The 13,246-nt window shown below is 55.9% G+C and overlaps 2 protein-coding genes across 4 annotated transcripts; one reads left to right on the top strand and one right to left on the bottom strand.

Moving 5' to 3' along the window:
- Window positions 1-3,159, top strand: PLP2 (proteolipid protein 2). The gene is made up of 5 exons (XM_008158239.3): window positions 1-230; window positions 1,542-1,694; window positions 1,800-1,895; window positions 2,454-2,544; window positions 2,753-3,159. Exons 1-5 carry the CDS (start codon window positions 135-137, stop codon window positions 2,773-2,775), a joined length of 459 nt encoding a protein of 152 aa, XP_008156461.1. The 5' UTR covers window positions 1-134; the 3' UTR covers window positions 2,776-3,159.
- Window positions 3,160-3,203: 44 nt separating this feature from the next.
- Window positions 3,204-12,946, bottom strand: PRICKLE3 (prickle planar cell polarity protein 3). Of its 3 annotated transcripts, none has more exons than XM_008158240.3 (9): window positions 12,833-12,946; window positions 11,581-11,666; window positions 10,667-10,850; window positions 7,747-7,860; window positions 7,298-7,435; window positions 6,390-6,593; window positions 6,106-6,292; window positions 4,523-4,822; window positions 3,204-3,949 (listed from the first exon to the last, which is right to left on the bottom strand). In XM_008158240.3, the coding sequence occupies exons 1-9, from the start codon at window positions 12,872-12,874 to the stop codon at window positions 3,384-3,386; spliced, it is 1,821 nt and encodes a 606-aa protein (XP_008156462.2). In that variant the 5' UTR covers window positions 12,875-12,946; the 3' UTR covers window positions 3,204-3,383. The 3 variants fall into 3 exon arrangements, with proteins under 3 accessions (XP_008156462.2, XP_054570019.1, XP_054570015.1); XM_054714044.1 differs by lacking the exon at window positions 12,833-12,946 and adding an exon at window positions 12,416-12,481 and having other exon boundaries at window positions 3,205-3,949; XM_054714040.1 differs by lacking the exon at window positions 12,833-12,946 and adding an exon at window positions 11,782-11,872 and having other exon boundaries at window positions 3,205-3,949.
- Window positions 12,947-13,246: the final 300 nt, after the last annotated feature.

Below are 13,246 nucleotides of genomic sequence, written 5' to 3'. Positions count from 1 at the left end.
TGATTCACTCCCTCCTTCGCCCCAGGGCCCCCTTCCCGGCCACACGGAGGGCAAGACGGCTGGGTGTGCAGTGTCCACGAGCCCACGAGAAACCGAGCAGATCGTCCGCGCCCCCGGGGACTCCGGCCCACGCCATGGCGGACTCCGATCGCTTCTCGGCCCCCGGCTGCTGGGCCGCCTGCACCAACTTCGCGCGCACCCTCAAGGGGATTCTGCTGTTTGCTGAGATTGTGAGCGTCCCGGGGCTGGCGGGTGGGCAAGGGCGGGGTGGAGTGGCTGGATCGCACGCACACACACACACACACACACACACACGCACGCCGAGGAAGGCGCGTGGCCGCGGGTGCTGGGCAGAGGGACGGGGGAAGTGGGTTCGTGGCCGAGGCCCGAAACCAGGGGCGCAGGGCGAGTCGACGGGGTTTGGAGAGGGTGGTCGGGAGTTGCTGGGCCAAGGGGTGAGGCCAGGGGTCCATGGGGCATCTGGGGAACGCACTGGACGGAGACCGCGTGGACTCATCCGTGGGCTCAAGGATGGGGTTCCAGGGGGCTGGGAGGTGGGGGACCTCCCGTGGCAGGGCGTGGCGCGGCCTGAGCGCTGTCGGGCGGGCTGGCGGGGCGCCCAGGGGCGGGGCCTGTTGGGGTGGAGCCCCGTGCTAGTCCTCCGGGTTGGGCGCCCAGCCGTTCCCTGGTTCTTTCTGGCCCTTCGGTGGTGGGGCGGGAGGTCCTTCGCTGTTTTGGAGCCTCCGTTTCCCGCCCCCTCCCCTCAAAGTGGACGCCGCCTTTGAGTCACTTGTAAAAGGGGTGCGGTGCCTTTAACCAGAGCCCTGCCCCTCTGGTGACACTCTCACTGCTTCCCAAAGGGGTTGCCTGGGGAACTGCACGTCCCGCCCGCCCCAAGCTGGCTCCAGCACTGCTCACAAAACACCTGGCAGGGCCACTCCCAGCAGGCCGCCCCTATCTTAGAAGGGAAAGAGGGAAACTGAGGCACCCAACTCTACCCTTCCTAGCTGGGTGACCCTGGGCAAGTCACTTAATGTCTCTGTGTCTCACGTTTCTTATCTATAAAATAAAGATACTAATAACAGTACCCAGTTTATTGGGTTGCAGGGATGATTAAGTGAGTTAATACTTGTACAGCTCGTAGAACAATGTTGGGAACACAATGAGAGCACAATAAGTGTTTAGCTATGATTATTTGTCATCTTCCCAGTCCTGGTAGGCACCTGAGTTTGAGACCCCTGATTTAAAATATATATATATTTGTACTGATTTCAGAGTAGAAAGGAGAGGGAGAAAGAGAGAAACATCAATGATGAGAGAGAATCATTGATCGGCTGCCTCCAGCACGCCCCACACTGGGCATTGAGCCTGCAACTGGGGCATGTGCCCTGAATGGGAATCAAACTGTGACCTCCTCCTGGTTCATAGGTCGATGCTCAATCACTGAGCCATGCCAGTTGGGCCAAGAGACCCCTGATTTTAACCCATCCCCTCAGCCCAGGGAGTTGATGGAGGTCCCCTTCCTCATGTCATCCTTCCAGATACTGTGCCTGGTGATTCTGATCTGCTTCATCGCTTCCACATCAGCATACTTCTCTCTGTCAGTGGTTGAGATGATCCTTGCTGCTGTCTTCTTTGTCATCTACATGTGTGACCTGAACACCAGGATAAGGATCATCAACTGGCCTTGGAGTGTGAGAAAGGGGACAGAAGTGGCTAGACTAGGGAGGGGCCTCAGCAGTTGGGATTGTCCTGGGAACTCTGGATGCTGACTTCCCTCCTCTCTCTACTCCTTACAGGATTTCTTCCGAACCCTCATAGCATCCATCCTCTACCTGATCATCTCCATCATTGTGCTCGTGGAGAAAGGAAACAGCTCCAAAATCATCGCCGGGGTAAAGACTTCAGAGGCAGCTCCAAAGCAGAGAGAGATAGAGATAGATAGATAGATAGATAGATAGATAGAGAGAGAGAGAGAGGAAGAGTTGAGGATCTAGGGGCCATTTCTGTCTCTGCTTCTGGCAGAAAGTGTATAATCCACAACAGGCCACCCTTGTCCTCAGGGTCTGCAGGCAAGTCTGGCCAGAGCCTTGATTCCTCCCAAGATCATCATTTGCTGTAAAGGGCCATCCCTGGCCTGACCCAGGATCTTTGTCAACACACTAGACTGCCATCTGCTAGAACTTGGTTTCACATGTACACTGGGAATGGTGCCACTTAGACGGGGGGCCACCACGTGGCTCTCCTGAGTCGAGCAGTACTAGGAGAAGGGAGAGTTCGGGTGGAGTCCAGTTTCCTGACCTTTTCCTGGAGCTCTCTGGCTTCCCAACCTGGGGCTTTAGTCGCCATCCCTTCATGGGGCAGTCACTGGAGGTAGTAGATACAAGAAGGTAAGAGGCTGAGTAGGCTGACCAGCCTAATCCAAAGCCCCTCACTCTCATCCCCACTTCCAGGTGATGGGCCTAATCGCCGCATGCCTCTTTGGCTTTGATGCCTATTTCACTTTCCCCTTGAGGCAGCAAAGACACACAGCAGCCCCTACGGGTAAGTAAGTGTGTGTGTGTGTGTGTGTGTGTGTGTAGGGGGGTGTTGTTGAGGAGGTTGAGGAGAGAAGGAAAGGGCATGAATGCCAGCTCTGTCCTTTATTGCTACTTACGGCTTTAGTATCAACAAGTACCATAAGCTTCAGTATTCTTGTTTGTAAAGTGGGCATATGGATCCAAACTGCTTTCTCTCTTTTCCTCACTTGCAGACCCTACAGATGGCCCGGTGTAGGTGAACTACCTTGATTTCTCTCTGCAACCTGCAAATAACTTCCATCGAAATCACTGCTCCCCACCCCTACAAACACTCCTAGCCAACTCCCAGCCTCCTATTGAGGTAAAAGTGCCTTTATCTGAAGAATGTGTCTTCCAGCCTGCCAATCAACCCTCCTGGGTGTGGCCACCTCTATGGGTGTGCCTCGGTTCCCCTTCTGAAGCATCTAGAAGCAGACACCAGTTCTGCCCGAGCTATGCCCCCACCTAAGCCGCAAAATGAGGGAGAGGGTGCCTCAGTTTCAGACTCCCCAGGTTGTGACACACTGCAAATCACCTCAGTGTGGGAGGTGGTTCTGTGGAGGGATACATATGAATAAATAATAAACAGATGGTTAGAATATATGGTAATGAATAAGTTAATCCTTTGATCAAATGGGGATATCTCAAGCATCAGGAGGGGCAAAATAGGGAAGGGAGGCAGCTGAGCAAAGAGGCGAAGAAGCCAGGCCTGTTTTACACCAACTATTAAGACACTTCAATGGTACAAACAGAGGTAGAAAGGGAGGGGATTTATTCTCAAGTCTTGAGTGTGGAGAAATGGAGCCCTCCAGGACAGCCTCGCCTTCAAGCCACTATGCAGTTCTTGTCTCTGGCCTGGCGAGGCGTCCCTGGGCCCGAGTTCTCGGGGGCCACTGGAGATGGAGAGTTGGGGGTCTTTGTTGCAGTGTCCTGAGCAGACAGGGGCCTGGTCAGGTGCGGGGGCAGGGGGATGCGTTCTCCCAGGAAGAAGCCATCATCCTCCGAGGACTCTGAACTGGAGCTGGAGGGGGAGCTGGAGCAAGATTCGGAGTCCGATCCCAAGTTACATTGGTGGTGAAGTCTGCCAGACCGGCGTCTGCGGTGTTGGTGATGGTGGCGGCGACGTGTGGGGGCCCTGGGAGGGGGACTGCGAGGCCTGCGGCGCTGGGCTGGAGGCGCACTCAGGGTCCGCCGAGGGCCTCCGTCAGACACCAGAGGGTCCCGGAAGCTGACTCGAGGGGCACTTTGGCGATTGAAAGAATCATCTTCAGGGTCCAAATGGCCGGGGGTCCCTGGGGGTGGCTCGGGGGCGCTGCGGAGCCCCAGCTCAGGCATGGAGTGGCGGTGAGGGGCCCCTCTCCGAAAGCGGGTGGGCTCCTCGGGGCCTGCAGCTGGAAGGAGAGATGGAGGGAGTCCCTGTATGCATCTTCCTTCTCCCAGAGGAGCCCTGAGGAAGGCCCTTCTCCTTTCCTCTTTCCATCAGGACTGGGAAAGGCGGAGGGGGGGCGGGACGGGGACAGGGGACAGGGGTCGGAGAGGGCAGCGAAGTGGGGAGTCCGGGAAATAGGAGGCCTGGGACCGGCTCTGGGTGGAGCGGAGGGAGGTTGGAATGCAGAAGGAGCAGGACTGGATAGGTGAGAGGGGGCGTGGCTTCTGGTGGAAGGGGCGTGGCACAGGCTGGAGGTGATTAGGTTTTCCGTAGGGTGGAGGGTCCAGGGTTCGGAGAAAAGGAGGAGGAACTTGGGCTGAGGCAGGTACCAGTTGAGGTAGGGGAGGGCCTTGTCTAGAAGGGAGCGGACAGGGTTCACGAGGAGGTGTAGTTTGGGTGCAGCCCAGGCCTGGGATGATTTGGGGGTGGGGCCAGGTGTACAGCAGGTGAAGGGACGGGGCGAGTCACCCCAGGGACCAGGGGTTGGCGGGGGAGGGCCTCGGAGGGGCTGGGCAGGACTCCAGGGTTGACTCACCAGGCTCTGCCGCAGTGCTGGTGCCTTTGGTGGCGGTCTCGGATGGCCCCTCCACAGGAGAGAAAGGGGCTGTGGGGGCTGTGAGCGGTGTGGAGACGGTGCTCGCGCTCCAGCTGCGGCGGCCAGGCCCCGAGGCCGTGGGCTCGGACCCCAGGCTGCAGGCTCGAGAGCAGAAGATTAGGCCCCGGCGTGGCAGAAAGGGGCGACCCAGCAGGGCTCGCCCGCAGCGACTACAGCAGAAGCAGCGGTCTGAGGCGTGCCAATGCTGGCCCTCATAAGCCATCTGGCCCTGGTCCAGGCCTGGGGGGACATCGGGAGGGGAGGAAACTAAGGCAGAGGCCCCCGCCCCCCCCGGCATGTCCCACCCTGCTCAAATGGGGCCCTTCTGAAGAGAGCAGTAATCTGAAGCAGGGTACCCCAAGACTCCTACCCCCTCCACCTCTCCAAAATGGCGCCCTTCTTTGGAGAAAGCAGGAAATCCGAGGTTTGGTCCTCACCACAGGGTACCTCAAACTGGCTGATTAACATCTTCTTCCCTACTCTTTCTTTCCCAGGATCCTCCCTCCCAGAGTGGGGGCTGGGCACTGGACTCTAAGATGTGGGTCAGGCTTAGACAGTAAGGTGGCTTCAGATGGAAGGACAGTGGATTTAAAGAGGCCTGGGTGGTGTGGACAGGGCGTGGTAGGGCGTGGCCTTGGTGGGAAAGAAGTGAATCTTAGAGAGCAGGGTGTGGTAGAAAGTATGATGTACCTAGGCCAGCGATTTTCAACCTTTTTCATCTCATGGCACTCATAAACTAATGACTAAACTTCCGCAGCACACCACAAATATATGCTTTGCTGATCTGACAACAAAATAGGTATAATTTTGATTCATTCACACCAGACGGCTATTGCTGTGTTGGCTGTTGTCCTTTTTTACTTGACAATCTAAGGGAAAAGAGGTCAGTGCCCCTGACTAATTAGTCAGGCATTGCATGTTTTAAAAATTCTTGCAGCACACGAGTTGAAAATCACTCAGCTAGGTTTATGGAGAGTCTTCGAGAATAGGGTACAGCTTAGGAGCATAGGAGCTAGGCTGACAGGGTAGCCATGGGGTACTGGGAATTAGAGGGCACTCTGGAAGTGGGCCCAGATGTGTAGTGGTGCCTCGTATTGTGTAGGAAGATTTAGAAAGTATGGCTGGATGAGGGATATCGGTGATGGGACCTGCAGTGAAAGGTATAGGGCAGTGGTTGGCAAACTCATTAGTCAACAGAGCCAAATATCGACAGTACAATGATTGAAATTTCTTTTGAGAGCCAAATTTTTTAAACTTAAACTTCTTCTTATGCCACTTCTTCAAAATAGACTCGCCCAGGCCATGGTATTTTGTGGAAGAGCCACACTCAAGGGGCCAAAGAGCTGCATGTGGATCGCGAGCCGCGGTTTGCCGACCACTGGTATAGGGTTATGGTGCTTGGACTAGATTGAAAGTACGGGGATAATGGTGGGCGGGGCCTGGAGGACAGAAAGAATGGAGGGGGCAGGGGGTTGTGGCCTAGATGTTCATCCATCCCCCTTTCCAATGCCATGTTCACCCACCGATGTGCTCCCCACAGCCGTCACAGTACTCCGCATGGCGGGCCTCGTAGCAGGCGCAGCAGTGGGGACGGCTCTGACGCATGACGTAGCGCTGCCCTCCTAGGGATGCTTCACACTCGAAGCAGCAGAAGTGACCCATATGCCAGTGCCGGCCCTCGGCCTCCGTGCACTCAGGGGAGAAGATGATCTGGGGGGGGGGGGACGCAGGCCATCTGTGGCCGTCAGCAGGGCCTTCCCTGGCCCTGCCCGCCCTCCACTCCCTCCCCTGGGCAGTAAGGCATCACCTCGTCGCAGGCTTGGCAGCGCGGACGCAGGCGTTCCGCATGGTGGCGACCACAGTAGACCTTGCCAGCATGGTAGAAGTAGATGAGGTCCACCAGCAGCTCCCGGCACGTGGAGCACACAAAGCACTGAGGGTGCCAGCAGGCACCCAGGCCTGCTCGGCTGGCAAACACTGCGATGTCTCCACCTCCGATCTGCTTCCCGCACTGCCAGGTGACAGATAGGCACTGTCACCCTCACCAACATGGTTAGATGGGGGATCAGCCAAGGTGTGTATCATACTTGGGCCTTCCCCATGCTCGACCTTTGTGACTCGCTTTACCTATGGGGTAACTTTGAGAAAGGCCCTGCCTACATGGGAGGAGGAAAGTGCCTTAGAAACTGACCCTGTGTCTGTGGGAAACCTTAGAGACAGACCCTACTCATTGTGGGTGGCCTTAAAGGAGGTCTTGATTTTGCAGGGCTGGTGAAACCATAGAGCCAGGCCAGACCCAGGGGGAGCCTTAGCAACAGACCTCACCTAACAGTAGGATGTGAGGTCAGGCTCCAACCACTGAGGGGAGGGTGCTTTAGAGAGAAATTCCACCCACCACCTGGCTCTAGAGACAGGCCCTACCACTGTGGGTGGGTTCTTAAGGACAAGTCTCCACCACAAGAGGACCAGAGAGGTGTGTGGAGGGCAGCAAACGAATAGAGAAGGTCCATTGGGGTCTCCTTAGAGACAGACCCAACCCAACAGAGGGATCTGAGGAACAAGTCCCATCCACCAGGGAGCCCTACACACAGACATCGCTGGCCAGGAAGGCCTTAGAGGCGGCCCCTGCCTAACAGTGGGATAGGGATATGGGTCCTGCAAGCCAGGGCTTGGAGCAAAGGCACCACTCACTCCCTGAGGCCTTCCATGGCTCACCTCCTCACAGATGGCCCCAGTGATGGTCACTGGGAAGATGCGCACAGTGCCACGCCCCAGGTTCTCCCGTTTCCGCTGCTGGCTGAAGGCTCTGAGCTCTTTCTTCTCTTCCTCTACCAGTGCCGTGCAGTACTGTGCCTGAGGTAGTGAGGGTCAAACAGGCTCCTCCCCTGTTATCTGCCCCCACCCACCCTCTTTCAAATTTCTGCCATGCTCAAAAAGTTGACTTCAATGCCTCTGTATAGATGGTGCTTCCTGATGAAAGAACCATCCCTGACCTCCTCTCCCAAGTCCCACGTGTGGTTTTGCCAAGGAATGTCCCCTGCCCTTCAGACCTTTCACCTCAGATCAGCTCACCTCTGATCCTGCCCATTTCTTTCCAGCTGTGAGGCATTTGCCCAGGCTGTGCCCCCTACCTGACATGCCCTTCCTGTCTTCTCTCTCCTCACCTCACTGTCGTGTGGGGGAAGCTGGTGCAGCAGCTGCTTGATCCTGTATTTTTCCCCGGGGCTGTTGACGTAGGGGACCTTGTCCTCTGGGAGGCAGCTGAAAAATTGGTATACCTGGGAGGACATGGGGGATGGAAGAAAACAACTGCGGTGAGGGGTGATTGGAATGCAGTGGGATGGTGATCCCTACTTCTCTGAGAAAATTAAAATCATCAGAAGGAAATGTTTACTGACTCCCTCCATCTCTTCTTCCTATGGGCTGGATCATTTCTGTCACCTCCCAAACATGCCAAGAATTCACTCTTGTCTTGACCCCACTTTTCCTTCCTGCTACTGAGTCTACTTTTCTCCTTCCCTTACAGCAAAATTCCTCAAAAGAGCTGTGTGCACTCATTGTTTCCACTTCCCCTCCTCCCAGTCTCTCTAGACCCCACTCCAGTCAGCCTTCCCTGCCCTTCCTCTAAAGCTGCTCCTGTCAGGGTCATTGATGACGTTCACACTGTTAAAGTAATTGTTCAGGTCTCAGTTCTCATCCAACTTGACCCATCAGTAACACTTGACATAGTTAATGACTTCCTGGAAACACTGTGTTCCCTTGGCTTCCAGGACATCACACCGTCCTGGGTTTCCTCTTACCAAAAGGAAACCTATTGGCCACTCCTCTGTTCTTCTTTTGGTTCTTCAACTAACTGACCCTTAAATGTGGGAGGGTCCTCAGTCTCAATCCTTGGTCCTCTTGCCTCTGTCTCCCTTCACTCCCTTGGGACCTCATGACTACCATAAGTCCACCTCATGGCTAAGGCCTCACGAATGCATGCCTCCGGCTCTATATCTCTCCCTTGAGTTCCAAACAAAGTGGCCATTCAGATGTCTAATGGGTACCTCAAATTCCAGATGCCCAAACTTAACGTATGCTCTTAGACCTCCAACATGCTCCTGCCTTGGTCTGATCCACCCACCTTTAAGGTCATCTTTGACTCCTTTCTCTCTCACACCCACAAACAAATCTCTCAGCTTTACTTTCAAATTATAACTGGAATCTGACCAACACTTACTCCTTCTACTGCCAGCACCATCATCAGCCACCTATGCTATTGAAGTGCTCTCACTTTCATTGGTACCCTGCTTCCACCCTCACTCCTACAGTCTGTTCTACACCCAGTAGCCAGAGGGATCCCGTTAAATCCTAAGACAAATCATATCCCTTCTCTGTTCACAAATCTCTTGTGGCTTCTCCCTCATTCAGAGTAGAAGTCCAAGTCCTCTCCATGTCCCCGCCACCTCTCTGACCCCACCTCCACCTCATCACTCGCCTTGTTGCTCACTTTGCTCCAGTGTACTGATATTCTCACTGTTCCTCACACATGCCAAGAACACTCCTGCCTCAGGACCTTTGCATTAGCTATTCCATTTTCCTAGATCTCTCTAACCTAGTATTTCTGCATGGTTCACTCTCATGTCCTTCAGGAAGCTCAAACATCATATTCTCACAAAGGCTTACCTGGACACCCTATTTACAATCCTAACATCTCTCTCCACCCCCCAACTTACTTCCCTGCTTTTCTTTAACCCACAGACCTTACACCATATGACATTATTGGCTCCCTTCAGGAGCCAATAACCTCTATATGGATATATATATATATATATATATATATATATATATATATATATTGAGTGGCCAGATTATTATGATCTCTGAACGCATAATAATCTGGCCACTCAGTGTATATCCTATATAATAAAAGGCTAATGTGCAAATTGTCCCTTCGACCAGGAATTCGACTAGTAGGCAGGCTGGCCAACCACCCATGTCCCCTCCCCCTGGCCAGGCTGGCTGGACCCCACCCATGCAAAAATTCATGCACCGGGCCTCTAATCATATCTAATAAAATAGTAATATGCAAATTGACCATCACACCAACACACAAGATGGCTGCCCCCATGTGGTCAAAGATGGATGCCCCCATGTGGACACAAGATGACCACCACAAGATGGCCAGCAGGGGAGGGCAGTTGGGAGGGACCAGGCCTGCAGAGGAGGGAAGTTGGGGAGGACTAGGCCTGCAGGGGAGGGCAGTTAGGGGTGACCAGGCCTGCAGGGGAGGGCAGTTAGGGGTGACCAGGCCTGCAGGGGAGGGCAGTTAGGGGTGACAAGGTCTTTAGGGGAGGGCAGTTAGGGGTGAAAAGGTCTTTAGGGGAGGGCAGTTAGGGGTGACCAGGCCTGCAGGGGAGGGCAGTTAGAGGCAAACAGGCTGGCAGGGGAGCAGTTAGGCATCAATCAGGCTGGCAGGGGAGTGGTTAGGTGGTGATCAGGCTGGCAGGCAGAAGTGGTTAGGGGCAATCAAGAAGGCAGGCAGGCAAGCAGTTCGGAGCCAGGATCGAGCCTAAACGGGCAGTCGGACATCCCTCGAAGGGTCCCAGATTGGAGAGGGTGCAGGCTGGGCTGAGGGACACACACTCCTGTGCATGAATTTCGTGCACCGAGCCTCTAGTATATACATATACACTGAGTGGCCAGATTATTATGCGTTCAGAGATCATAATAATCTGGCCACTCAGTGTATATGGTGTATTTTGTTCACTGCTGTGTCCTCACAGCACCTAGAATAGTGTCTGACATGCAGTCGGTGCTCAATAACTGTTGAATGGGTTAATCAATGGAATGTGAATGAAGTGCTAGGATAAGCCCTGAGGTAAGGGGTAGAACAGGAATGGGTGAACAGGCCCAAGGAACTGGCCCAGTGATCGCTCAGAGTTCCCTTCAAGTTTTAGGGGGCTGATCACCTCTAGATCTCAGAGGGGTCAGAAAGACAGGCACAGTCTGACCACACACCCTAGTGTTGCCCCAGAAATAGGTTTCTACTTGAGTGTGTGTGCACCCACTGGAGAGCAACAGTGGATGGTGCCTTCTGGTCACCTGCTCCGGCTTGAGACCAGGGGGCACCCAGGCATACTCCTCTGAGGCACATCCCGAGTCATCATCGGAGATGGAGTGGCGCTGGAAGTCTGAGATTAGCCGACACATGATGCGTTCCAGGTCCACAGGCACTGCGTGCACGGCATGCTCCTCCCGAGGGCATTTGCAGTGCTGGCAGATCTTTCTGAGGAGGCCAGGATGGGGGTCAATTACTAAGGGTAGCCCACTTGGATCCCTTGACAGCCCAAGAAAGTCCAACTGAGGGGCAGGGACATGCAGATGATCACCACCAAAGGACTCTGGACCTGGGGGTGGGGCTGTGAGCCTGGGTGGAGGAGGTGAAGAGATGGAGCTGTGGGGTCTCAAGGCCAGCCCTGACTTTCAGCTCTGGGACTTGGGCCTGAGTAGGGCTGGGGTTCTGAGTCTGAGATTGGAGTTATACATCTAGGGGCTTCCCATCAGGAGAGGCTCTGGACATTTTGGGGGAACTTTCCCTGGAGGTGGGCTCTAGCCTGTATTGAGCCGCAGAACTTTCGGATAGGGCTCTCTGTCTGTAGTACGTTATGGATTGTTTTAGGTATCGAGCTCCAGGAGATAGGGCACAGGGGTCTGGGAGAGGAGTTCCTGACTCAAGAAAGAGGTGTGGAGGACCAAAGATCTCCTTAGGGATAGAGTCAGGCTTGAGGAAGGACACTTCTGGGGCGGGGTCTGTCTCGTGGGTGGAGCTCTCCTGGGAACTAGACAATAGGGAATGAGTCAGGGGGCGGGGCTGTGAATCAGAGCGTGAGGCTTTTTCCGTGATTGAGCTTCCTCTGTGGACAGTGGTCAAGCCAAGGGCGTGGCTTAAGTCTCTGAGGATTTCCCTCCTGAGGGTGGAGCCCTGACAAAGGCAAGGCCCTGGGATGGTCACCTACCTCCAGCCATGCAGCAGAAAGCCAGGGCACTGCTCCCTGCAGGAGTTGCAGGGCTGGCCACGGTCTGGGTCCTCTGCCTCGGGAGGCTGTAGTGGGCGGGGGCAGACGCGGGACCCCGCCGGGCGCGGGGGCGGGGAGGGAGAAGTTAGGGCCCGCCTTTCCACTCCAAGGCTGGAGACCGCACGCTGGGGCCTGTCCTACCTGGGTAGCGCTGGGCAGGCTGGGACAGCACCCGGAGCTCGGGGGAGGAGGACACAACAGAGACAGAGGCGGGACAGCTGAGGCCACCTCCCTCTATGCCTCCTTTTCAGGGAATTCCCCTCCCCAGGCCAGCCTCCAACTCCTCACACCCAGCCGGGACACCTCCCCCGCAGCCTCTGACTCCTCCAGGCCTTAAACACCTCCTCCAGAACTCAGCGTACTCGCCCCACTCAGGGCAGAGTCCCTAACCTGGGTGTCTACCCCAGGCTTCATCTAGGCCCTTTCTCCACCCACGAGGCCAGCAGCACTCCAGTTCCATAGGGTAGAAGTCTGAGACATCATCCTTACCTGGGATCTACACAGGAACCCCCCCCCTCCCCAAACCCTGGTTTCACCCAAGGACCTGGAGACCCTCCTGCAATGGAACAGGAGGCACCCCCCCGATCCATTCAGAAACCCTCAAGAAGCCTTGGCTCTTACCCCTCATATCCTAGGGCTATTCTCTCCTCTGGACCACCAAATCCAGGCCCCACCTAGAGACACCCCCCCTCCCCCCGCCAAAGGAAGAGAGGGACCCTCCTATCTAGGAAGTCAAAGGCTCTCTGCTCAAGTGGAAGCCTGTAAGCCTTCTTACCCCAAATCCCAATCCCTGGACTCTCAGTATCCGGCACCCCTGGAGTGCAGGACCTCCCTCTTCAGTTCACCTTCCGCCAAGGTACAGGGCGAGGTTCCTTTCCTCAGAAGCTCAAAAGGTCCCTGCTCGATCCAGGAACGCAAGACCCAGTCTTTTGGCCCTCAGAGACCCCTCCCATAATTCACGCGACAGGGAAACACACCAGGTCTTAAAGGTGTGCGGGGAGGTGATTGGGGAGCGTGGGCCACCAGATTTCCATCTTCCTTCAGCCCCTCCGGTCTGGGAATTCTGGGGATGGGGATTCCCAAACCCTCCATGGAGCGCCTCCTCGCTACCCCTATCCCCTGCCCCCTCTCCTGGGCCTCAGTTTACCCCTGACCCCCCCCCCCCCCCGCCGCTGCCCTGAGTCTCGCTCACCGCGCGCCCAGAGCGGCGCCTCCGGGACCCACGCGCGAACATGGCGCGCCCGGGCAGGGTCAGGACGGGCCGGGTCAGGCGAAAGGAATTCTCGCGTCCGTCAGGCCACCGCGCGTCCTGCCTGGAAGCTCTGTTCCGTAAACCTGACACCGGCCAGGGGAGGAGCGCGCCCCGCAGCGCCCGCCCCTGGGCCTGCTGTCTCTCCCGGGCCCAGGCGCCCCCTGCCTAGAGGTGAAGGGCACGCATCCCAGGAACGCTGTGCGGGAGAGCTCCCCTGCCCTGTTGCCACGCGCCCCAGAAACCCGAGGTGCCACGTGGCCTCTCACAGGATATTTTAGGGCTTGAAAGCTCTGTAGTGGAGGAGGGAGACTTGGTAGTGGCGATCTGACTGTAAGGAGTGGGGCAATAGGGTTT

This window comes from Eptesicus fuscus, chromosome 1, assembly GCF_027574615.1.
Source record: "Eptesicus fuscus isolate TK198812 chromosome 1, DD_ASM_mEF_20220401, whole genome shotgun sequence".
NCBI lineage: Eukaryota > Metazoa > Chordata > Mammalia > Chiroptera > Vespertilionidae > Eptesicus > Eptesicus fuscus.
The sequence above is the reverse complement of the archived record's forward strand: the minus strand, read 5'-3'. Positions and strand labels throughout refer to the sequence as shown.

Excerpts from the sequence above, each read along its gene's own strand:
- PLP2 (XM_008158239.3), top strand. The coding sequence starts at position 135 with ATGGCGGACTCCGATCGCTTCTCGGCCCCCGGCTGCTGGGCCGCCTGC. Across the intron at positions 1,695-1,799 it reads TCATCAACTGGCCTTGGAGT|GATTTCTTCCGAACCCTCAT; the intron begins GTGAGAAAGGGG and ends TACTCCTTACAG. Across the intron at positions 2,545-2,752 it reads ACACACAGCAGCCCCTACGG|ACCCTACAGATGGCCCGGTG; the intron begins GTAAGTAAGTGT and ends CCTCACTTGCAG.
- PRICKLE3 (XM_008158240.3), bottom strand. The coding sequence starts at position 12,874 with ATGTTCGCGCGTGGGTCCCGGAGGCGCCGCTCTGGGCGCGCG. Across the intron at positions 6,594-7,297 it reads CTGGGGCCATCTGTGAGGAG|TGCGGGAAGCAGATCGGAGG; the intron begins GTGAGCCATGGA and ends GTCACCTGGCAG. Across the intron at positions 6,293-6,389 it reads GCTGCCAAGCCTGCGACGAG|ATCATCTTCTCCCCTGAGTG; the intron begins GTGATGCCTTAC and ends CCCCCCCCCCAG.